The sequence below is a fragment of the Malaclemys terrapin genome, chromosome 1, assembly GCF_027887155.1.
Source record: "Malaclemys terrapin pileata isolate rMalTer1 chromosome 1, rMalTer1.hap1, whole genome shotgun sequence".
In the NCBI taxonomy this organism is placed as follows: Eukaryota; Metazoa; Chordata; order Testudines; family Emydidae; genus Malaclemys; species Malaclemys terrapin.
Genome location: NC_071505.1, coordinates 28404205 through 28430535, shown reverse-complemented (window position 1 = coordinate 28430535; position 26331 = coordinate 28404205). Strand labels below are relative to the sequence as shown.

General features: G+C 43.3%; 2 protein-coding genes across 4 annotated transcripts in view; both read right to left on the bottom strand.

The window, feature by feature from the left end:
- Window positions 1-12831, bottom strand: part of SLC26A4 (solute carrier family 26 member 4) — a 32714-nt gene extending 19883 nt beyond the window's left edge. The window contains exons 1-8 of the mRNA XM_054018746.1: window positions 12669-12831; window positions 10811-10950; window positions 8311-8421; window positions 7670-7854; window positions 6009-6173; window positions 2647-2799; window positions 2464-2546; window positions 946-1093 (exon numbers count right to left, since the gene is read on the bottom strand). Coding sequence (XP_053874721.1) covers window positions 946-1093; window positions 2464-2546; window positions 2647-2799; window positions 6009-6173; window positions 7670-7854; window positions 8311-8421; window positions 10811-10950; window positions 12669-12823 — 1140 coding nt within the window. The 5' untranslated portion in view covers window positions 12824-12831. The remainder of the gene's footprint in view (window positions 1-945; window positions 1094-2463; window positions 2547-2646; window positions 2800-6008; window positions 6174-7669; window positions 7855-8310; window positions 8422-10810; window positions 10951-12668) is intronic.
- Window positions 12832-19688: 6857 nt separating this feature from the next.
- Window positions 19689-26331, bottom strand: part of BCAP29 (B cell receptor associated protein 29) — a 53467-nt gene continuing 46824 nt past the window's right edge. For all 3 annotated transcript variants that reach the window (XM_054018713.1, XM_054018705.1, XM_054018695.1), the window contains exons 7-8: window positions 24261-24361; window positions 19689-20731 (exon numbers count right to left, since the gene is read on the bottom strand). In XM_054018713.1, coding sequence (XP_053874688.1) covers window positions 20693-20731; window positions 24261-24361 — 140 coding nt within the window. In that variant the 3' untranslated portion in view covers window positions 19689-20692. The remainder of the gene's footprint in view (window positions 20732-24260; window positions 24362-26331) is intronic.

Sequence of the window (26331 nt, the reverse complement as noted above, 5' to 3'; positions counted from 1 at the left end):
AGACCAGTTAAACAACATGCTTGGCTCATTTTTTGTAGCGAATACAATTTTCCCACATATTCAAAGGATGCAATATATGTTCAGCATGGATAGAGAAGACAAAGGTAGCTCTAAGCCATTTCTTCATCTCCCTTGATCCTAGGAATAGAGACAGTTTGAGCAACCACAGGGTTTGTCTACAGTTTTTATAACCCTATAACTAACTTGGTTTAGAAATGGCTATAGTTAAAGCAATACAACCCCAGAGCCTGAGTATGGATGCAGTTATAGTGGTATAAAGGTTCCGACACTGGCACAGCTTACACCCATACATTTACAGGAGTAAGCTGTACAGACATACACACATTAATACCAGTATAACTGTATCTACACTAAGGGGATGCGCCAATTTAATAATATAGGCATAAAATCATACTCCCAATTGAAAGAGTTAAATTTGTACAAAAACTAACTGTAGGCCAGGCCTAACTTATGCTGACTGGAGTGATCTTCCAGGTACGGGTTCACGAGCCCAGCATTGCCCCTCCCTACCACCAGCCACCTCAGAACACTCTCTATGCAGAGAAGTGGAAGCAGGCCACATAAAGTCAGTTATTCCAGGTTTACATCACCATAGAATTTTCCTACGTAATGGTTATCCCCCATTTCCTCTTGAGAGCATCTTTCGGTGCCTTGATGTAACTGGAACAACACAGAGGAGATTAACTAGGACAGAGGCTCTGGTTCAGTGTCTTGGGTAACTCACACCAGTCTCATCTCTATATATCACTGTGTCGCAGGACCATATCTTATCTGCTTTTTCAAATAGTTTAATTAATTTCACATATGAGAGTTTCACTTGTGTCTAATAAATCTGTATAATTTCTTTTCCAGTTTGGACATATAAGCATCCTTCATGCCCAAATTACATTTAATTAATTTTTAAATTAATTGGGCTTCATATACCTGGTTTCCATCAATAGGATAGTCATGTTTCGTTGCATAGACTTTTGCCACAGACACAGCGATAGCATAAGCGACCACAGCAATGGAAAATGCGGCTGCTATCATTTCTGAAAACATACTGACAGCTGGAGGCTCAGGAGGCAAAAACCTAATATTTAAGAAAATATATTTACATTATCAATTTTGATCAAATTCTGTGTTTACTAGATTTGTCAAGAAGCTTCAAGGCAGCAGGACATACATACTACTTGTAACATGAACAATAATATTGCAAATTAACAAAAAGATGGGAACACTTGCAGACCATACAACAAGATTACCTTGTTCAATATGGCGCAAATCCTGGTCCTATTGACAGGGCCGGCCTTAGGGAAAATGGCACGCTGGATGAACTTGTATTTTGGCGCCATTTTCTCTTAGGCATGGGGGTTGGTCAGATGGCGGGGCAGTTCCCCATACAGGGACCCCTCCCCTGTGACTGGGGAGCTATGGGGGCACGAAGCAGGGGGCAGAGGTGCAGAACTTCCTGCAGCTGGGGGAGGTTCCCAGAGATGGGTCTGACCTGGCTCAGAGAGAGACCTGTGCAGAGGAAGAAGAAGTCTCGTCCCTCCACTGCCTGGCCGGGACTAGCAACTGGAGTCCGGCCTTGGGCTAGCTGGGGTATGTGAGGGGAACTGACCATGGTGCCCCCTGACCACGGTGTCCTGGGCAGTCGCCCACAGTGTCCACCCATAAGGCCAGCCCTGGCCATTGAAGTCAGTGACAAAACCCCCATTGGTTTCAAAATCTGGGGGACTAAACTTTGGCCTTGTGGTAAAAAAGCGAAGAAGTGTATTTTTTGGTTATGTTGGACATTATATGATTAATAACACTATTACATTAACAATATTTCACACTTCTATACTGGACACTTTTTATCTGAAGAGTCTGAAAGACCTTTACAAATATCAATTTATTAAGGCTTGCACACCAAACAGAATGTGAAGGTTATCGTTGTAAAATGCTTAGATCTTACAGGTGAAAATCACGGTCAGTGCAAACCTTACTCTTGTGAGTATGCCAGGAGTACTTTTGACTAGGCTATTTGTATGAATAAGGACTACAGTGGGACTACTCACATAAGTATGGGTTTTCAAGATTGAGTCCTAGGTAAATATCAAATATAATTATTAAAAACTTTTAGCATTTATACAGCATTTTCCATACTCACATACTCACTTTATAAACATTAACTGATTATTATTATTAATAATAATACCTAGCTCTAATATAGCATTTTCATCTACAGATCTCAAAATGCTCTACAAAGGAGGGTATTATTATTCCCATTGTACAGCTAGGGAGATGCTTACCAAAGGCCATGGAGGGAATTAGTGACAGAGCAAGGACTAGAATTCAGGAATTGTTTGGCTGTGAATCAAACTGTCTCTCTCTCTGATTCTCACAATTATTCTTTTACTACTCTCATTAATAGCCATTTAAAATATTAGCTGTGTCTCAGAAGACAAGTGCACTCACCCTCTAGGAATGGTTTTAACAATGCCTGCATTGTACTTTTTTTCCAGGTCAGCAGCGTATGAGATCCCTGTGGCTACTATTGTCTGGAATCAAATAAAACAATGGTTTTAATACTGAAACATTGCTCTGATCTTCCTGCAATCAGCCCAGTCTGCTGTGTTTCTTTTTAGGGTACTTGCTTACCACAATTACTTCTATAGGAATAGGAACAGGGATCTTGTGTTTGAATCGATCATTTATTTCTTTAACTACCATACAAATAAAAATGGTGAGTAGCCCAGCAATGAGATCTGCAATGTTGGTGGTACCAATTCTTTGAAATATTTCGATGAGGGTCTGAAAAAAAATTAAAGAAAATTCAAAATACTGTGAAACCACTTAAATAGAATGATAAAATAGCCCATATAGAGAAGCAGGCACAAAATCTCAGAGAAGGTCAGGGACTACCTGTCCCATCCCATATGCTCATTTTCATTGGCCTGAGGAATTTGATTATGAATGTGAGTTGTGAAGGAGCACAACTATGAGAATAACTGATCTCTTCTTTATCAGATGCTTTTTAACTTCTGTATAATTAATACTACATAACAAGGGTTAAATTCTGCCTGTGTTTTGTTGAAGCACAGGGCAAGAAAGAGGACATATGGAGCCTCTTCCTCCTTGCCCATATAGGAGGCAAGATCCATCCGTGGTGCTCAAGAAGGAGCTAGCAGATGCATGGCTAAAACACTGGCTCACTCACCATATGCCCAAGGAGCATGGAATCTAGAGTGTGGATTAAATATTTGCTCAGCCTCCCTATCTCCATTGTCCATAGCCAGAGAGTATGATTCTGCCATCATGGATCCTGCTCTAGGGAAAACCAAGGTCACCTCACTTCATGGTGCCCAAACACTCCATTGGAAGTCAGCCCTGGCCAGGAGGATTCCTACAGCAAGTGTGTAATGGGCAGGATCTCTCCATCCATGCAGCACTAGGCAAAGGAGGATGTGACCTTATTGTTTTACTGCACTCTGCAATTTGCGCAGCTGATTTTTAAAAATTTTTAAACTGCTGACAAAACGGTAAAAATAATATGTTTTCAATACTAAGTGTATGGAGGTTGATCCAGAGAGAGGACTACTAATTATTCACACCCTTTTAACTAATTCCATCCCAACACCCATGTGAAGTAGGTGAGCACATATTATTATTATTCCTACTTTACACGGGGAAACACTGACACACCGATGTTAAAATACTTGCTCAAGACCACACAAGTCACTATCAGAGGTGGGATTAGAACTCATTCATTCCTGTGCTCTGTACACAGTGGAGCTGCTTGACGCACTTGTTACACTACAAGGACACTGAGTTACCTAGAGCAGCAGCTCTTCATTTTAGGCTCACCAGAGTTGGGAGCACCATCTAATTCCTTTTCAAAATATATCTTTCCTAGTTGCACTTCCCTTTGGCTATCATAAAAGACACAGATGGAAAAACCTGAGAGGTCATCTGGTACATCTCCATCACAGTACAGCATTGCTCCCTGTAGTGCACGGGCAGCCAAATTTACTCACCCTCCAAGCCGTATACAATAATCTTCAGAATTTCAAGAGCTGGGGCACTCCTGCCAAGGCTTGGGGCTTCAGCTCTGCAGGGAGGAGGAGCTTGGGGCTTCAGCCCCAAGGCAGGCGCCTGCCTGGGCTCAGGGCTTCATCCCTGCTCCTGCTGAAGCCCCAAGCCACAGCAGGCTTGTCCTGTGGTGCTGGAGCACCGAGACCACTCCTCCCCATTAGGCAGAAGCCAGCGGTGATGTGGGAGGGGGGCACATGGGGTCACGTGGCCTCCAGATTTTTGACAGGGTTTGCTGGACCCACTCAGTCACATGGTGATGCCAGGACCCCTCCCTGCACAGCAGCTACTGGAGCCAGCAGGCTGGGAACTGCAGCCATGGGAAGAGGCAGTGGCAAACAGCTGGGAGCTGCAGGGAGAGCCATTGCTTTTGCTGCTGCCTCTCCCCACAGAGCTAACATCTGGGCGTTGCAGGGAGGGGCCGCTGAGGGCCGGGGAGGGCATGCCTGGGGGGGCATGACTCAAGCTATTGGGAGGGATGAACCTTTAAATTGTGCCTCCCCGCCCCCAGCAGGCACCCAGCCCCACCACCCCACCTCTGAGCAGAAGCACCCAGCCCCACCACAGGGCAGAAGCCCCAAGCTTCCTTCCCCCTAGTCTGGTAGATGCAGAATGGAGGGATGGAGGGGGGTCTGCGAGCCGCACTTTAACTGTAAAAGAGACGCATGCAGCTCACGAGCCACAGTTGGCCACCCCTGCTATAGTACATTACTTAGTGTTATGTCCGATCTTATTTTAAATGTCCTAAGATGCTAGAGCTTCCATTACTTCCTAGGAAGATTATTCCACAGCCTAACACATCTCACTGTCAGGAAGATTTTCCAAATACTCTTCCTGATTTTCTCTTTTTCTCAATTTCACTATCCATATGCCAATTTATTCCACTCCATACATTAATAGACTGGACATTCCATAAACATTGCAAAGAACTGAATACACTTCTGCCTGAACTGGCCTTCATTTCTACCAATGTCAGGAGAGTAGTATTTTAAATAGAGACTGATTATTTTTGGCCAAAGCCTGTCCCCCTTTGGAGACTCGTTAGCATATAGCCAGTCTAAAGCCCTTTGAGCTCAGTCCTGCTCCTCCTGAAGTCAATGAAAATACTCATTAGCTTCAGTGGGAAAAGCTGTAGGTTCTATAATATGGGACAATCCAGGAAATCAATAGTACTACAATGCAGTCAAGATAATTCTTCATTTGACCATTTTCTCCAAGATCTACCCCACAGATCTGATGGGAAGATTTAATTTATAATATCTCTAGCATTTCTCTATAGCTATACATTTAAGTCCCTTAATCAATTATTTTAATTTTTCTGCTACATCCTCCATAACTGTGTGATATCCTTGTAAAAATAATACAAGAATTGTGTACAATATCTCAAATGTGTTGTAGTAATTCCCTAACCTCATAGGACTGCACCCTTTATAACACATGGCCACACAGACATCATAGTCATTAACAAGGACAGAACGCAGGACCTTTTCCTCCAGAAAGACAGGTCTCTACCACTTAAATTAAAAAAGAGTCACATCGATCATCCTATATTTTGTCAGCCTCCATTGTATTAATCTGGCTCCACTATTGTATCCAAATGTTATCATCTCACTGACCTGTTCCTTCTCCCAGGACACTGAAAGTGAATTAAACTGACCTCATAACAGTCTTGTGACATCCTATGAACAGCAGAAAAGAAAAGGAGCCTTCCTCAAATGCAGAATTGGGGTCCATTCAAGTCAATTAAACCCAAACACCTATTAATCTATTGACCTTAATGGGAGCAGGATCAAATCCTTGAAGAAAACCCTATATTCCCTCAATCTATTATGGATATCAGCCCTGCAGGAAATAAAGGCAGAAGATGGAAGAGAGACTGCTATGGAGAAATTGTGGCATCAACCAAAAGCAAATCAGCAGGGCATACTTACATATATTATGGAAAGGATCCCATTATAATTTTTGGTTGAAACATTTAAGACTATTTTCAGTTGTGAAACAAAAACTTGAAAAGCAGCTGCAGTTGTGAATCCTCCAACCAGGGGATCTGCAAGGTACCTCACAATGAAACCGATCTGAAGCGCTCCAAACACAAGCTGGAAAAATCACCAGGAAATAAGAGTTTGCTAAACAGTTAAAAGGTGCAACAATGATGTTACAAAATGCTCAGGATTCAGTCCCATACAGTATGCTGGCTGAGAACAGGTCAAATGGCAAGAGATTGGGCCAGATTGTGATATCCTTACTCACATTGACTAGCACCTTATACCATAAATAGTCCCACTAAAGTAAATCAGGTTATCTGTGGAGTAAAGTACTACTCAGTGTGAGTAGTGGTATCACACGTGACCTGGCCCTGTGTGAATCTGAAAAGTCTGAAACTACTTTATTAAGCAAAACTTGAAGGGCCTCTTAGAGCAGCCACGGTGAGTGCTGCTGATTTCAGTGGAGTACAGTGTACAGAGCAGCAGCAGAATCTGCTCCTGAGGTCTTCAACAGAAAAGTGGACAAAAGAACAACTTTGGTATATCACTACCTGTCATGGGACAGCAGGATTTATATGGTGCCTTGGACTCTTTCCTTTGCGTGATAGTTGCTGTGGATTTCTTCCCTATCCACGATGTCCATCTGTGTCCTATGTAGCTCAAATTCTCACCCACTTTTACCTTATTTGGTGTCTACTTATGCATTTTCTACGTTAGAGATGCCTTGTTCCTTTTGTATTGACCAGGACTCATTGAACCATCTTCCCTCACACCAACCAGCATACCTTCCAGGGAGACAAAGGAAGAACTGCAGAGCTGTGTAGAGGGATAGGCCCTCCTTCCTGATGATCTAAGATTTATGCCAGGGGTAGCAACCTATGGCACGTGTGCCGAAGGCGGCACGCGAGCTGATTTTCAATGGCACTCACACTGCCCGGGTCCTGGCCACCAGTCTGGGGGGCTCTGCATTTTAATTTAATTTTAAATGAAACTTCTTAAACATTTTAAAAACCTTATTTACTTTACATACAACAATAGTTTAGTTATATATTATAGATTTATAGAAAGAGACCTTCTAAAAACATTAAAATGTATTATTGGCTCACGAAACCTTAAATTAGAGTTTAATGAAGACTCGGCACACCACTTCTGAAAGGTTGCCGACCCCTGATATGCTGTTGGAACTTGGTTTCCCTATAGCTGCCTCAGGTTTTTTGCAGTCACTCAGCTATGTTTCTGTCTCCTCCACTCCCAGCCATGCTGTCACAAACCTTTTCCCATGAAGCATAGGTGCTGGAACTAGAGGTTCTAGGGGTACTGCCACATACCCTGGCTTGAAGTGGTTTCCATCATATACAGTGTTTACAATTTGCCTCAATGGCTCTCAGCCACCCCCACTATAAAAATTGTTCCAGCGCTCCTGCCATGATGGGGGAAATGTACTGTCATTTGAAAGCTGTGTAAATTTCAGGATGACTTCCCCCTCCCCCCCTGTGTGTTTTACCATGGGAAGGGAGCCCTAATAAGCTATTTCAAGCTGCATTTTTGCCAATTATTTAAGAAAGTAAAAGCAACGTCAACCTGAATCTTTGAGGCAGTTCTATTACCTGTATAATTCCAACCAGAAATGTGAGGGTACTGGCAATCACTACTCTCTGAGCATCTCTGGATACAGTGTCTATCAGCGTTTTGTTAAGCCCTGTAGCATTACTGCTCATTATGTGGAACTTGTCATCAGGTGCCATGCTCAGCACAACAGATCCCACCATCAAACTGACCACAGGGAAAGGTCCTGTAAAGATGAACAGTATAAAGCATGACTTTACATACATCACAAAATCAAAGTGTTGGCAAGATAAAATAAGCAGTTCTACATTAATGAACTAGTTAAAACGTTTTTATGATGACAAAATGCCTGTTCATGAAATAATCTAGAATGAACTTCTCTGTGCCTCCATGGTTTTGATTCTGCATGGTGTCCAGCAAAACACAGGACTGATGAACTTCAGCACAAATATAAGCAGAAAACCTTTGCATGGGAACAAGCAAAGTTAAGCATTATGCATAGCCCTCTGTACTGAGCCAAAATATGTTTTAAGCCCCACAAACCTGCCAACATTAAAGCTCAATACAGCGAATATGGTTAATAAAATGACTGCCTCACACTGAATATTAATACTCATGCCAAACATAAACATTGTGAACAAAAGATAATTGACTGAAACTGAAATTAAACAAATGCAGTTACCAACTGAGAGGTGCCTTGATGTTCCCAAGAAGAAATATGTCAGGAGGGGAAAAAACGCAGAGTAGAGACCATATCCAAGAGGAACTGCAACCAGTAAAGCAAATGCCAAACCTGTAATCATATATAATCATAATTTTAGTTACAAATCTCACAACAGACTAATCTCTGGTCAAGTAATGGGCCAAATTTTCAAGAAGGCAGCTTCCTTTCAGCCAGGCACAATTTGAAAATACATTTTGCATCTGTAATTCAGTTGTGGGCACAAATCTGAGTGCTTGTGCCTCAACATATTTGAGAGTGCGAACCAGGTAGTTACAGGTGTGAGTATTAAGTGTTACACCTGCCATTTGTGTTTTCACAAAACACAGGCACAAATTTTAAGGGCTCTGCGAGGTTCAGGCAGGGGAGCTTTGCTGTGAAAGCAACTGATCTACCTTTCCAGGGGTAAGTTTGTGCCAAAAAAGTCTCAATTATGGCTGGAATTTTCAAACATGGATGCCCATTTATAGTTCACCTCTGGAAATCAGGCCATTTTTATTTAGGTATCTAAATATGGATTTAGATGTCTAACCTTAGGCACCCATATTTGAAAATTTTGCTCCTTACCAATAAAATAACCAGTTAGTAACAAAGGCTATGATGGGGCCCTGCAGAGAAGAAAAGCACCTTTGCAAGATGTTTTTCCCTGTATAGCCATGTTGCCTTCCTTGGCATATCTGTTTGACCTATCAGCTACATTGATAAAGTGGCAGGAGAGATAAGGGGATCTGGAGAAGTGTCATATCCCTTCCCACCCCTAGAACTGTGGAGCATCCCCAGTAAAATGTGCAGAAATTTAATGCTGCTTCAGTCAGCACTAACTGCCACTATGGAGTCTGTGAGTCCCCTCTCAGAGGTATCACAAAGGGCTACCAGGACTTCAGGATAAATAATAGACTGGTGGAAAGGCTGAAGAGCTGCACACATGACGAGTCATGGAATCTGTCTGGTTTGGGGACCAAGGCATTTGAGGATCCCTGCCATCTGCTTAATTTTTTGGCTCAGTTTTTTTGTTCCATCTCCTGGCTACTATGAACCCAGCCAGCTTGGGCTGGGAATTATATGCAGGGTATGTAGCTCTAACCAAGCCACAGAACTTTTGTATTAATTTATCTCCATGTACATTTGTGCCAGAAGGAAGCATGTGAGTCAAAATTTTATTTAAACAGTATATTTTAAAATAAATTGTATTGCTGGATTCTAACTTTAAGAAGTGTGTGAGAGAGAGAGAGAGAGAGAGAGAGAGAGAATGTTCTAGTGGTTAAAGTACTGCCACTGCTTGGCCTGGTTATCAGAAGATTTCCCCAGCTCTGCCATATGCTTCCTGTGTGACCTTAGGCAAGTCATCTGATATTATCTGTGTCTCAGTTCTCTAGCTGTAAAATGGGGCTGATTCTCCCAACCTTTGTCCAGCTAGTCTATTTAAATGGCAAGCTTTTGGGGCAGGGAGTGTTTCTGACTATGTTTATATAATGTCTGCCACTATCAGACCCTAATCTTGTTTGGGGCAGCTGTAATACACAGATACTCAACCCACTGAGGGGCAGAAGGGGGGCAACAGAGCTGTGGAGGCAGCTGACTTTATCGTCTGCACAGGATGGGGAAGATTTACATGCAGGTCTAGATGAAGGGACAATCTAGCCCAAAAGAATTACTATACTGGAACAGACCAGTAGCCCATCTAGTCCTGTCTTTGAAAGTGGCCAGTATCAGAAGGTCCAGAGACGAGAATGGGGCTCTTACTTACCTCCTTCTGGAGTTCTTCACAACTGTCTAGTCATGATTAATCTAACTAATGCTTAGTCATCTGTATGTATAGGTCACCACCTCTCTGTTTATCTACTTTCCCTATCATTAATAAATGTATTAAACAAAGCTAGCTGAATATTGTAAACTATGTTCTGTGAATATCTGTTCCAATTTTTAAAATTTGGCCAGGTTCATGCCTCTTTTGTTTTTGTTTACTACAAACATTTGAGCAATCAAGCTTTACTGGCACAAATGTTAACAGAAAGTTGTATTCATGAGTTTACATTTGGATAGACAAGTGTTTGGGGTGCTCAGCCAGTTGGGGAACAGAAATAATACTAAGTGACTTATTTAACCAATCACAAATAACTGAGTAACACAATTCAATTTTAAAATGTTCACCTTATGTCCATAGAGTTAAAAAAAAATCAAAAAGATACAGGGCAAATATATTTGAATAACAACTTCAAGGAAATTGCAATCTGCTAGCCAATATTGCATAAACAGAAAAAGGAGGCTAAATTAAGGAAATCAATGATTTATTGTGAAATATTAATTCATATACAATATAAAATAGCATTAGTCTTCATGGATTTTAATCATGGTTAACACTGAAGCACTGATTAGAAAAGGGTAAGACATAATTATGGGAATGTCAATATAGTACATCCAGTTTCTCCTCAATAACAGATAAAATCTGCCTGGTCCTTACCTTGTAAAGTAGCTACAAGCCCCGTACTGACACCAGAGATGATATCACTAACTAGCCATTCCTTTACTCTGTACTTAGGTAGCCATTCCAGGACAGGGAGAAAGGACTTGGTTATCTGAAAGGCCTTTTTTCTTGAACAGCTGCCAAAAAAAAACAACAACCTCCAGATAATTAAATTGTCAACCTACCCCTGTGAAATCATAATTGGAAAGTGGAAAAAAATCCTACCAAGAGATCTCAGTAGGTGATATTTAGCCAAAAGAACATTGGGAATATTTTGTAGAAATTGTCTGAATGCTGTTTACTATTTACTGATTTTATAGTGCCAAATTCTACTCTCAAGTTAAGAGTTACCCCAGGTTTGGTCCATAATGCTTAGTATTTACGACTGGAAACGGTGACAGTTGCCAGCAAGTTTCACCCATCATAACATTTTAAATATTTCATTTGCAAAACCAATCATTGGTATTTGGTGACACACAGTAACCAAAGTGGACTTTCTCAACAGAGATTTTGTACCAATGGGTGAGTTACCACAGCATTTAGTTTTTGTTCATGTTTCTAAAATAAGAAATTATCTACTTTGAAAATAATTTTGAATTGGTCACCTTTCCAAACAAAATATTGGATTATTCTCAGAGGGTCGGAGTCTGTCACTCTTATTCACACTGCATAGCACCTTACTCTGTGTGTAGTCCCATTAGTATGAAAGTATTATCTGAGGAGTAAAATGCTACTCACCATGAGTAAAGGTGTCCCTAAATGCCCCTGAATGTTAAAAGAACGAAGGATTATTAATGTTTACATTATTTTAGGCTATTTTCTTATTACATAGTTAGTTACAGGCAGAGCAATATGTGTTTTTGGCAGTAATGTTGTTTTTGACAAAAAGTTTTGCTATAGGATCGAAAGTTGCTTCTTCAGTTGGGTCCAGTTTATTCTGATCCCGTGATATGACTGTTTGTGTGTATAAACAACTAGTCTCGAAAGAAAAAGGATTCAATCTGCCTCAGACTATAACATGCAATCGAATTGTAATTGCAACATTTTCTATGTACCGCCAAGATTACTTCCAGGAACAAAGAATAATGGTTGAGCAACTCCACACACTCAAAGGAACTCCAGAGGCTAGACGCTGCACGTGCTAAATGTATCTTCTAATAAGGACAGTGTTGGGTCAAGTTCGACTCCGTTCTATTGAGTCTCTGCACCCATCCCCGTGGTATGTGAGCGCCTCCGCTGACTTCGACAGAGTCTCTTGGATTTACACAGAGCGGAATCTGGCGGTTTAACAAGCCGGAAACCACCTAAATGTTACTTGCGTGGTTTATGTCAAATAAAAACAAGATTTCAACTGGTCACAAAAGCAATGGAAGGAGAAGAAGGAATCAATAGAGCAGTGAAGGGGCGAGAGCCAAGCACCTGTGAAAACTCTCCCTGGTGTCCTGGACAGAGCTTATCTCCCAGCCCGGCGACTGGCGAATACCGAGCGAAGTGCGCCGCAGGGACAGGCTGGAGTCTGCTTCCCACACGCCGGGAGCTCAGCGCTTCTCCGGGTACCGCTAGCGATGTCAGTCCCGCCGCCGCGCACTCGCAGGACTGCCCTGGAGCTCTGCCCCCAGCCCGGGGGACACGACCCGCGCAAGGCGCTGGGGCTACCCGGGAGCAGCCGAGCCTTTCGCCTCCTTCCCCTCTGCTCCTCCGCGCCCGGCCCGGCCCTTAGTGCTGCCCAGACACAGGCTGGGCCCCAGGCAGGTGACCCCGCGCTCGCGGCCCCGGGCTCCCCAAAGTGTCCGCGGGACTCCCTGCCCGGACTGTGTCCCCTCCGCGCTCCCCCGGCCGGCGGCCCTGCTCTCACCTGCAGGCTCCCTGGACTCGCTCGCGCAGGGTCGGCCGCAGGTGCGCTCTCTTCTCGTTCTCCTCCTGAAAGGCCGCCTCGCTGTATATGGGCCGGGACAGCACATAGCGCCCGAGGTCCGGCATGGGCCCGGCCTGCCGGCCGCCTGCTGCCATGGCCCTGCCTGCGCCGGAGAGAGAGAGCGGGACACCATCAGCGCCGCCCGCAGCCACCCCGGGGACTTCGCGCAGCCCGCCACCCACCCAGCCCGGTACCAGGGCGCGCCCGAGCCCAGCCTGCGCCCAGCGCCCAGCGCCCAGCGCCCAGCGCCCAGCGCCCAGCGCCCAGCGAGCGCAGCCTGCGCCCAACGCGCCCAGCGAGCGCGCACTGCAAAAGAGCCCAGCCTGCACCCAGTGACGAGCCCGCTGCATCGCTAGGGAGCCCTCCCTGCGAACCCAGCCTATGACCCAGAGCCCAGCGAACCCCCTTCAGCACGGAGCTCCCAGGCCGCCCCCAGGAGCGCACCGTGAGCCCCGCCAGCGAGTCACCCTGCACCCCACAAGCCCTGCGGCCCGTAGAGCCCCTGCCCAGCCCAGCGCTGTCCGGGTCCTGAAATCACCGGCCGCAGGAACCGCAGAGCTCCGGGCCAGGATCCCCCCTCTTCCCGCTGGCCCTGGGGCTCCCAGCTCACTGAGCCCGGTGTCCCTGGGCGGAGGGCACCGCTGCGGGCCGTACCTGCGCTGGCTCCGAAGCCCCCGCACTGGGCAGGGCAGGCGGCCCCGCCGCAGCATTTATAGGGCAGCCGCCGCCGGACTCTTTATTTATGGGGAAACAAAGACACCCGGCTCCAGCCTGAGCTAGGAGCCGCCTGCCCTCCCCCTTCCCCCATTCGCAAGCCCTGCCCCGGCCCCTGCTGCCTCCACTGGCACCCTCCCACTCCGGGGCACGGGGGAAGGGGAGAGAGGCCTCAAGGACAAGCTGCTCACAGTGGGGAGCTCCCTGCCCCTGCTCTCCCGACCTGCGCTGCCACCCCGCATGCAGCGGAGAGGGAACCTGAGGGCGTCGGGTTATTAGTATTAATGAATTAGCTGGGAAATGGGGTTATTCTCATTCCGGAAACCTAGACCTAGATGGAGGGAGCGGTCTGTCTGTCTGCTGCATCCTCTGTCTCCCCATCCCACAGCCAGGGGGTGGCAGCTACTCCTGGGGCTGCTCCAGTAAGCAATTCCCTGAGCCGCTTCGACACGTCCCCAGTGTGTCCTTGTTCGCCCCTCGCCTACAGTCCCCATCCCTTGGTGGGCAGTGTCGGGGCTCCCGACCTGGTTGTTAGAGAGTCGCACGTGCTGCATATACACAGTGGGCTAAACACTGCCCCGTGGCTGCCAAAGGGGGGGAACGGCTCGGTTAGCTCCCCGTGTCGCTCATCTGAAAAAACAACCCCTAGTCTATTTCCTGCCAAGTCCAATGTTCAAAGCTTTGAGAATCTAGCCACTGCATAAGCGCTCGGTGCTGCCCACATACCAGGACCATTAGGGAACTCGAGCTCAGCAAGGGTGGGTGTATCGCCCCCGAGCGTGTTAACACACACACTGGTGTCAGCGGCACGCGCGAGCTGCCACAGAAGCCACATCCGCAGGAAGGAGCAGTGAATATACATATAGTAGCAGTGCCCAGCGCAGAGCGCGTGTGGAGCCAGAGCCCTGCTGCTGGGGGAGGAGATGCATGACATGAACGGTGACTGTACAGCCTACGCGAGAGGGCTTATGCCAGCCGAGGCTGGGCCCGTATAGTCATAGTATTTAAGGCTAGAAGGGACCTCCAGGTCATCTGATCTGACCTTCTGTATATCACAGGCCTCCAACACCACCCCGTAGCCTAGTCCTGTGGCGGGGAGGGAGATAATGATGAGTTCCTCTGCAGTCCATACAACACTTTGGAAAAGGTGGGGCTTGTGCTCCTCCCATGCTCCCATCCGCACTCCTATCCCTGCACGCCTTCTCCGTGGTACGGAGAATTGCCAGCCATACCAGCAGCTCCCCCATCTGCAGCCTGAGGCCCCGATTCAGCAAAGATTTTAAGCATGTGAGTAAAGCAGTCAGCTTCCAAAGCGTGTATCACACACATATCACTACGGACAATAACCACACACAACAATCTGGGTAACAGTCAATGTGAAATAACTCAGGAGTCCTTCCCTTGGACACTTGCAGTAGAAGTATTTAACTTATTAAGGGGACGTGGTCTGATGAATTTGATACAGCCTCCAGAATGGAATAGTGGATCGTGAAATAGAGAATTGCGATTGGATTCAGTTTAACATTATTTACTACAAGGATATAGGGACACCACGTGCGGTCAAAGACTTTCTAAGTAGACTTAGAATCCACTCATGATAAAAAATGAAGTAGAACGAAAACAGATTTAAAGGTTCACTTCAATAAGCTACCGTGATCAAACACAATTGTTAATCTTTTTAGGGGCTAGAATGAGGGCAATGCAGATTAAGTGATCACATAAAGTGTATTGGACCCCAGGTGAAGTATTAAATGGCGGTTATAGTAATAACGCGGAGTCCGGTGGCACCTTTTTTACCCACGAAAGCTTATGCCCAAAAAAATCTGTTCGTCATTAAGGTGCCATCAGACTCCTTGTTTTTGTGGATACAGACTAGCGCAGCTACCCCTCTGGTTATAGTAATAGGAACTGGAAAAATCATTAAAAACAACACAGATTTCCTTAGTTTATACCATCCTACATAAACTCAATTTTTGGCACTGTATGTTGTATACGATCTCATCCAAATACCCACAAAACTGATAGCGTCCTTTGATATCTACGTAACCGGGATCTCAGCAGAGGATAGTAATAAAGCCACGGATTTCGTTAAGGATGTCCTGTAACACTGGAAGAAGTTTGGAGAAGAATCGGCATGACTGACCTCAGCTAACATCAATTAGGGTCAAAATCAGAGGGAGACTAATTCAGCCCTGGTTCACAGCCCAAGCAACCCAGGGATTTCAGGGAAGTGTGCATGAGGTATAAACCAGGAATGAATTTAGCTCTGATTGTCCACGGTGTTCAGACATCTTGAGGAGATGCTCTGAACTTTGCAGATCGCACATTGAAGGGATAGTGAGATTGAGGACAGTAGATGTGAAAAATAAAACCCCACCTGTGTTGCAAATAAAAGTATTTGAAAAAAAAATTTGGAATGAAAAACATAAAACAAAAAACGTCACCCTAATTCAAAATAACCCCCCTCCCCAAGACTGAGGTAAGTTAATGTGGAGGAGGTGAATGAGGAAACCTGGGACAAGAGAGAACCTTCATTCCGTACTCTGCTTCACAGAGCACCTTTATCAAGTGTGGCACCGAACGCTGGCGGCTGGGAGGGGGCTTTCGTTTGTCACTTGAAACCTACATCACTTCTCTTTCAAATCCTCTTTTTATTTCTTTTGTTTAACTTTCCGTTACTATTCCTTAGTTAGAAGATTGTTAGGTTCTTGTTCGGTTTGTTAACGCCTAGTGACTAAGTTATGGGTACGAAACAGAAGGGATACAAGTGGTAAAAGTGATATGTGTGCACTGGAAAGAGATTCCTTTCATATGCATGTCTGAACATTCAGAGCTTAGTCCGGTCTATTAGATGCAGCTCTGCACTGGGAGTGGCGCAGAGTGGCACCACCCCTGGGAAGTTTAGGAAGGGACTATTAGAGCAAGATTCCCACCACCACCACTCCCCCCTCCTAAGAATTCTTTGCACTTTGTGATACGCCTATTTTGAACATAGGGCCACACATTTCCTGGCTACTGCTTGGGTCCGTGGTAGGAAAAAAAAAAAAAAAAAAAAGCCTTCCCTATTTTAGTGATCCTCATGCAGGAGCTGTGCACAATGGCAAGCGATAGAGACTTACCGGCCCCTCCTAGCACCCACGGGTGCACGTCACCCCTAACAGGCTGGGAAAGACTCAGGGTCATGTTTCTGCCCCGCACTGGTTAGTGGAGCTGAAAGGAGACGAAGGGAGGGAACTCATGGAGCTCCCCTAAAGACTGGGACCCCTGCATACCAGGGCATTCCCGGAGTTAGCTCTCCCTGTCTCTCAACTTATTACCTGGTTTCTTCACCTGTGGAGTTCCTGCCAAGCCTAACGTTCAAGACTTTGAGAATCTAGTAAGTTTATAAGCACTTGGTGCTACTAACACACCAGGTAGGGGAGTGGAGGTGAGCAAGCCGGTGGGTTTGGGGGTGTATACTCCTGGATCACCCAGGCATGCAGAGACACCAGCCTTTAGGGGAGCACAGTGTGTTCCCCCCTTTGTGTTCATTCAGTTCCACTAACCAGTGCCTACAGGAGGGAGCAACATGACCCTGCATCTTTTCTGTCCCTTTCGGGGTGACAGGCACCCGTGGGTGCTAGGAGGGGGCAGTAAGTCCCTATTACCTGCCATTGTGCAGGGCTCCAGCCTGAGGGACACAAAAGCAGGGGAAGCTTTTTTCTTTTGTCTTTACCCATCACCCACCCATGCAGCCATCAGTAAATGTTTGGTCCTATGTTCAAAACGCTTTCACAGTGTAACACAGAAGGCTAAGTATCATTAGAGCAGAGTCTATCTTGCCCACTTTGGACTCAATTTTTCCCAAAGTGATTTCTGTTAACATGCACAGGGTTAAACCGATTGCTAAATCTGGAAGCAATTTTGACTCAATCCATATTGGCATGGACTAGTTTACTATAAAGTACCAGAGATAATCTGTGAAGAGCATCTGAGCTTCTCTCACATGATCAAGATCTTGCAAGAGCCAAATATTTGTCAATTTGGGTTCTTCCATTCTTTGTCCACATTGCTAAATTGGGACTTTTTTTGAATAACCACCGGACAACAGAGTACTTTTTCCCAAAGTGCAAAAAAACCCAATGTGAAGCAGTTGCATGCACTATACTGTAAAATTTTTAAAAATAAGATTTAGAAATGCCAGTGTTCACTAAACCTGCTGTAATATTTGTAATGTGCTTATAACCCTCTTTCCAAATAAGTGTGGTTATATTTTGAAAACATGGAAAATTGTTTTAATTTTATGTAGACAAATAATATGGAAAGTGTGAAACTCTTGAGTTCAAAGGTTAATAAGTATCAGATATTTGTGAGCAATGCTTAATGAACAAAGAACAGCTAGCCTGGGTCAGACCAACGGTCCAACTAGCCCAGTATAGATGGGGTCTCTAACAGCAGTCAATGCCAGACACTTCAACTAGAATGAACAGAACTGGGTAATTTCAAGTGATCCATCCCCTCTCCAGTCCCAGCCTCTGGCAATTGGAAGTTCAAGGATACCTGAATCATAGGGTACACCCCTGAGCATCTTGGCCAAAAGCCATTGATGGCCCTATTCTCCATGAATTGACCTAATTCCTTTTTGAACCCAGTTGTCAAAATGACTTAACACGAAGGCTGGAATCTAACAGATTTGACTGTCATGCACTTTGATGGAGTACCATTAATGGAATATCTCTAAGACAGAAACAAGAGATGGAGGCAAAATAGAGAGTCTGAAAATTAGGGATCAGAGGGGTAGCCGTGTTAGTCTGAATCTGTAAAAAGCAACAGAGCGTCCTGTGGCCTTGCGTCTGATGAAGTGGGCATTCACCCACGAAAGCTTATGCTCCAATACTTCTGTTAGTCTTAAAGGTGCCACAGGCCCCTCTGTTGCTTTTTGAAAATTAGGGGTTGCTTAAAATCTCCATTTACTGAAACACGTTCCCTATATTGATAAGCATGGCTACTGTCCTGTCCTCCTCCAGATCTTTTCAAGACTGGCTTCTTTTCAAGACAACTACTCCAATGTCAGCCAGTGTTTAATTGTTAGGCTGAGGGGAAAGTTTATGTAATTATAAAACTTTTAAAGAGAATGATTTACACCCAGTATGCGTCTGTATATAAAACAGGATATACGATGATTCCACTCTCCTCTTCACCTTAAACATGTGATATTCTAAGAATTCTAACCTAAATGGTAGTGCAGAGTTGCTCTGTACTGTTAATGTAAAAACTACAGTTGCATTTCACAGCAAGAGTGCTTTATTCCTTTCTATTGCATGTAACACTTTGGGATCTTTCACAATACTAGGTACTATTTCAGTTGGAGCAGATAGAAACGTAAGTAGTTAAAGTTCCCTAACACTTTCAAAAGCACCTGTTTTCAGTTCCTTATGTTTTTGTCATAATTTTTAAAGATTTTAAATCTGGGTGTCTGCCTTAGGCTGTTTTTTAATTTCAGCTGTTTTTGTTTAGTTGTTTCTGAAAATAAAAGTAGGGAAAAATAGGTACTGTACACGGGCAACCCTAAATTCTGGCATTTTCAAACTGTTGGGTACTTGATTTTATACTTAAGGTTCTTTGAAATGTAGGTTTTTGTATGTTAATCTTAAGATTGTGTCCAGGGCATATTTACTGTATAGACAAGCTGATAACATAAAAGCATTTAGTTGGACCCATAAAAGCGGCAGACTACAATTTTAAAAGTTGAGCGGCATGGATTGACCTTTGTGGCTGCACAGAGCCCCAATTCCCTCCAGATCATCTTGCAAGATTGGGGCCTTACTTTCTAAAGTGTTATCAGAAAACACTCACAAACAAAGATATACCAAACAAAGATGCATTACCAGCTCTTCATTTTTTGCCTGAATTTCAAAAAGTGTTTTAAATTTCTATATAGAAAAAAATTTCTCCCCCCATGCATATGCCACTAACCTCCCTGCTAGGCTGAATAACATTGCTGAGCACATACTTCCTTATATGGTATGTTGTGTTCAGATGGTCTGTTCTGAACTTCTGCATTAACATTCATTTTTGAACCCTCTGGTCTGTATCAATTTAAAAACACCATTATCAGCATCAAACATACATATTTATTGGACAAGGCAAGTGAAATAGTAATGTTATGAAAATGTTTTGTTCTTCATGTGGGTAATTATAAACTCTGATTTTAAGGGAGACAGTTTATCAGATAAAATGGATATTTTCTACAAACACACAAACTCATAAGCTTAAACAATCCCTTTAATATAACAATCATATCCAACTTCTAAGTACAAAATTTGAATCACTAATGCAAAATTACTCAGAATTTAGCTGTCAGATGCAAAAAACAGATAATGTAAAAACAATGTATATTTATTTTGAGGTATTGTATAATTACTCCTTAACCATGAATTGCTTTTCATCAATATAAGTAAATTATACATGAACATTCTTCAAAGAATTTTACACTTTCCAAAGCAAGAAAACTCAGTGGCACACACACAAAGTAAATAGATTAAAATCCTTGTACAAATGAATCAGGGAATAATAAAAAGTGCACCAATACTATTTTTATGACAAAAAATTCTGAAGTACTCCAAAAGAATAACCCAAAGGCATGCAAAATGGATAATTGTGAAACACACCCATCTGTGTGGCACAATGGGAAAAAAACAATTAGTGTAAGTTGGATTTAGAAATCTTTTTTTTTTTAACCGATTGTCAATCAAATCCTTCTACACAAGTAGAATGGAAAAGGAAAAATATTTAGTCTTATTTAACCCATAAGTAATCAAATTTCATAGGAGTCCTGATAGTCACTGGCAAAAAGGGGTTAAAGTCACCATGTTTTGATGGTTTGGTGTGATTTACAAAACCAGTCAAATGTAACAAGCAATTGGTGTTATTGTGCATGATCTCTTACCATTTTTGAGAGCAAACGGATAGAGATCATCTGAGTTGTTAGTGCAGATGGAAAATTTCCATTTATATGCTTACATTTTTCCTCACGAGAACTGAAATATAAACTTCAAGGCATATCCCATATATCACTTTGTATTCTCATTGCAACACAGAATATATTTGGCAACCAAGAGCTATAAGTAGAATCTGAGTAGTGAACTACAGTGCATTTGATTTTCTTAAGAAAATCAAACCTTGTGCCATCTACTTCAGGAGGCTAAAGAAAAGAACAAGAGACTTCACACTGATGCAGTTATATCAAAGTAGTCTTTCCTGAATTGCTTCTACTGGTCTTTCTTGTCCTCCTCTTCATCTAGGAAGTCCTGCAAACAAAGACAGACAAGTCAGAAAGAAGCAAATGAACAATCTTTGCATTTGGCAAGATTAGAAACTGATGTCTCAGGATGAATAACCTAATGTTAAATCCTGAAAGGGCAAGAGATACTGGGCTCTCTCTGTGGCCACACAAGTTCAGAATGCATCAGAAACACTATAGCTCCACTGCATGAGGAGAACCAAGAAGATGAAAAATGGCACAGTTGGACTTCACATCCCAGAGCTAAGATCCCTGGAGTTCTCTCCGTAGGGACTTTGGGAGGGGTTGTGGGTGGGCGAGCTGGCTGGGAGATATAGCCAGTACACTGTGCAGACCTACTAGCTACAACCATATGCCCCCAAAGGGCCAGTAGGCTGCAGCTATTACTATAGCTCGGGGTGGCCAAACTTACTGACCCTCCGAGCCAGATCTGACAAATCTTCAGAAGGTTGAGAGCTGGGGTGTGCCTGCTGGGGCTTAGCGATTCAACCCTGCTCCTGCCGAAGCCCTGAGCCCTGGTAGGCGCACCCCGTGAGGCTGAAACCCTGAGAACCCGTCTCTGCTGTGCAGAAGCAGCCCCAAGCCCCACCACCCTGCTGCAGGGCAGAAGTCCTGAGCTCCCCCTACCCCCAGTCTGGTAGGCGGAGGATGGGGGGCTCTGTGAGCTGCATTTTAACTGTAAAAGAACCACATGTGGCTCACGAGCTGCAGTTTGGCCACCCCCTGCTATAGCTCATAAGCTGCAGTATGGATGCAGCTATGTAGGCGATTGGGGTCTGGCTTCTGGGTTGAGGGAAAAAGTCTGTCTTCCTCAACACTCATGTTGATTTCCTATATATAAGAAAGGGCTTGTCTTCACTACCGGGGATATTGATGCTGCTGCAATCGATGCAGCGGGTATCAATTTAGCGGGTCTAGTGAAGCCCCGCTAAATCGATGGCTGAGCGCTCTCCGGTCGACCCCTCCGAGAAGAGTAAGGTAAGTCGACTGGAGAGCATCTCCCGTCAATGCAGCGTAGTGAAGACACCGGAGTAAGTCAACCTAAGCTACATCAACTCCATCTACATTATCTGCATACATGGAGTAGCATAATTTAGGTCGACTTACCCTGGTAGTGAAGACAAACCCATAGGGATTTTAGCTTAAGTCCACCAATTGTCAAAAGTGACAAAAGACACCCAAGCTACACATGGAGTTCCATATTCTCTTCATTTTGAGAAATAAAGTTTGTTCATTTTGCAAATCAAAGGTTTATAACAACATTTAACAAAGGCAAAACAAAACCCCAAAACAGACTGCAATATCCTCCTGAAAGCCATCTGTATTCTTTCTGGAGGCTACATCACCACCCAAAATGAAGATTCTACACTTAAAACTCGGCAGGAAATTTTGCTGATGTAGGAGTCAATAGAATTATCTACCCCTTTCCCTCCCTCCCCCACTCCTTTTTCCTGCTCTTGTCCTCTCCGTATTTAAGTCAGGTGGCTTCCTCTTCGTGCTCCCTATGCAGCAGCAAAAAACTGTTTCTGGGTCTGTGTGCCATTGACAGCACAGGAGAAGCTAGCTCCCTGTATTCAGTTCTAGTGCCCAGCCTGAGGCAGCAGGGAGCTGCAATTACAGAGAAAATCCAGTTTCTGCCCGAAAGCTCTGGGCTGGAATATGTTCAGTCACTCTGTGGGGGTTGCATATGCATAGTCTAGTCCAGGGGTAGGCAACCTATGGCACGCGTGCCAAAGGCGGCATGCGAGCTGATTTTCAGTGGCACTCACACTGCCCGGGTCCTGGCCACTGGTCCAGGGGCTCTGCATTTTAATTTAATTTTAAATGAAGCTTCTTAAACATTTTAAAAACCTTCTTTACTTTACATACAATAGTTTAGTTATATTATAGACTTATAGAAAAAGACCTTCTAAAAATCTTAAAATGTATTACCGGCACGCGAAACCTTAAATTAGAGTGAATAAATGAAGACTCGGCACACCACTTCTGAAAGGTTGCCGACCCCTGGTCTAGTCAGTACAGGTGCTCGGAGGGGCTGCAGCATGCTCAGGAAAGACTGAATCTTCAGATGTTTTAGCTGTCACATGTGAATGTTTTTTAAATGTTTGGTGCAAATTTGACTAAATTACAATTTTTCTCAACAGCACAGTACATTCCTGACACAAAAGCCATCAGATGCCAAATTTCCAGTTACTGCTCCAAAGCACAGGGGCACTAGAGCCTCTCAAAGGAAAGCTCACCAGAATTTTGTTAATACTGTAAAACAATATATTTTCCACCACTTTGTTCTTGGAAACAGCTGAACCATTTTGGCTGAAAAACTTTCAAAAAAAAATTATCCCGAGGCAGACACCTGGAATGGAAAATTTCATCCCATACATTAAAGTTTGACAACTTTTAATCAACTGAAAACAGGGTCTTACATGGGAAGGGTCTGGCAATCTTAACAGGCAGTGCTACCAGCATGTTTTTATAGTATTTCAATGCCTCTGAACCCCTAAGCCCAATAAAAATCCATGAAATGATTTTTAAAAGTGTTATTCAGCTTTTGCCAGTTAGGCTTCCTGTTAACATCTTGCACGTCACTCAGTTTGAACAGTGTGTTTAGACTGACCTGTTTGTAGTCTCTTGCTTCCTGGTTCTCGAGCATTAACAATGCTGCAGCATTTGGATTGCAAACATCAGAGGAATGTTTAAAACCATAAATCAAAAACCAACCCCAAACCCTCCCTCTCATTGTAATTTCCATTACCTTCTTGAAGCTCTCAGGCTCAGTCCTTGAGTGAAGGACTTCACATGAATCCTGAACTCAACCTCAAAGATATAGCACATCAACCTAGAAATCTGATGATGCCACCTTTCCTTTCCTTACCTCAGAAAAATACTACCCAGCTTTGCCATAAGATTCCTGCAAGAAGGCAGAATTCTACTAAGTATTTTTATAACCTTAAGAACATAAGAAAGGCCATTCTGGGTCAGACCACAGGTCCATTCAGCCCAGTATCCCATCTGCCAACAGTGGCCAATGCCAGATGCCCCAGAAGGAGTGAACCTGATAGGTAATGATCAACTGTTCTCTTTCCTGCCATCCATCTCCACTCTCTGACAAACAGAGGCTAGGGTCACCATTCCTTACCCTTAACCTGTTATAGTCCTAGCCTTAACAACCTCCTCTGGCAAGGAGTTTCACAGGTTGACTGTGCGCTGTGTGAAGAAGAACTTCCTTTAATTTGTTTTAAACCTGCTGCCCATTAATTTCATTTGGTGACCCCTAGTCCTTTTATTTACTTGTTCCCATAATATCTTTTCCTTATTCACTTTCTCCACACCACTCATGAGATTATATATATCTCATATCCCCCCTTAGTCTCCTCTTTTCCAAGCTGAAAAGTCCTTCAGGGAGTAATTTCCATTGTAACATATACTGAAGGGTTTGATCATTTCTCTTGCTCTTGGAAAAGAAACATCCAACATGTGTAATTTTGTTAGTACAATTTCAGAACACTCTGCTCATGGAGTGAACCACAACCACCTACCTGCAGCCGTTCATGTTCTTTCATAAGGCGATCGTATTCTCTTTTAAGGCCTTCAGATTGCTTTTTAATTGCAGTCACTTCATTTGTTGCCTTGGAAAGGGCTATAAGATATAGAAGTGAATTTATTAAAACACTTTAGTCACTGCATTTTGATATGAAGAAACATCTACGCAATAATGCTACAGCTGTCCAAGAATAAATTTTCAATTCTATCTTTAACAGAACGTGCACCAGAAATATACGTTCCAATTCTGATCTCGCATTCGTCTATGTCTATTGACTTAAAAAACTAAGGGTCTGATTCTGATCTCACATTGGTGTAAATATGAAGTATTGCCATTGTACTTTAAACAATCACAGGTAAGTAGATATTTGGTACTTAAGTAGTTTGTGAGAGTTATTACCTGTAGAAAATGAAATTCAAAAGTATTACACTGGAAAGTTTCAGAAGAAGTTCATATTGTTTAATATATTGTATGAGTTTCTATTCCCTTTCCTTTATAGATTTGGTCAGAAAAGAAATACACTTATAAACAGATGATGACCTTATAAAGAATTGCACCATCTACTGAACTGTATGACTGTCTAATTCTTGATGTGATCAGCTTTATGTCTTACATTACATTTAGTTTGTGTCCGAACCTGGACAGTGTGAAATGATTTGAGCCAGTGATTTAATAATTTGGGGCAGCTATTTTGGAGATTTATTGTTACATTCAACCAAGATGTGTCAGAATGTAGGAAAGGGCTAGCGAGCTATATTCACTCTCTCTCACATCATTCTACAACTAGAAGCCTATTTGTACCAAGCAGTCTCAAGAATATGGAGACGTGACTTCCTGTATAGTGATTTTTTTCTGTCCCCCCATTTTAGGAGCAGAACAATTCTTGCAATTGCCTTTGCCTATTAGGGCTGCCATTACTGCCCAAGACAATTTCCCAGTCATCTATTTGCTCTTTAGTTCGTCCTAGAGAACTGTCACTATAGTGTCAAATTGTGCTACAGGAGGGTTTAAGATCTGTTTGAATGTAATTTCTATTGGAGACAGCGTGTTTTGCATGCCTATCCAGTTTTCCGTGTGCAGAAATGTCTTATTTAGTGGTACCCAGAAGTCAAGTTGTTCAAATAATTTAAATGTTTGGTCCTTGAGAAGATGTTCTGTGCGCTGCAGTATCTTTTCTGTCCATTTGCTTTTTGGAGTAAAATCTAATTTGTCATATAATTCACTTAACTTTGATAGGAAAATATGTATTTAGTCAGAAAATAGTCAGATTTCACCAATAATTTTACATTTGTAAAAAATGGCATTCTGAAGTGTCTCAAACTGATTTTTTTTTTAAATGTAGGCCAGTTTGATTTATATTTCTGTTCCCAGAATTAGGGACTGCATATCTACTGGAGGATCAACTGTGCAGTAAGATTTACTATATGATATGCCACGTTTAGACAAATGTGACATGTTTCAGGTGATCGGAGTTTGAATTATTTTAAATACATACTGGATTTATGCTCATGAAAGTAACCAGCCTGATAATATACACCACCACTTGAAGGGGAGGGATAGCTCAGTGGTTTGAGCATTGGCCTGCTAAACCCAGGGTTGTGAGTTCAATCCTTGAAGGGGCCACTTAGGGATCTGGGGCAAAATCAGTCCTTGGTCCTGCTAGTGAAGGCAGGAGGCTGGACTCGATGACCTTTTAAGCTCCCTTCCAGTTCTAGGAGATGGGATATCTCCATTAATTTTATTTTTATTGTACCTAGATGTTACATCAAGCATCTTAAATGCAAGTATCTGCAAGCCTTACTTTTGCAAATAGTCTAGCCCTATTGACCTTAATTGGACTACTTAGCAAATAAGTCTTGCAGGACCAGGTGCTATATTCCCTAGCAACATATTCATTTTCATTTTAGTAATGTGTTAGACTTTTCCTAAGCAAAAATGTTACCAGGTAACTAAAGTGATGTGAAATTCCTTTGTGCTGTGGCAGATCGCTCCAAAACCAGGCTCCTTTTGACTTAAGACTATAACTCAGGAATGAAATGGGATTTCAGAAGGGCAAAGCAGTTTTG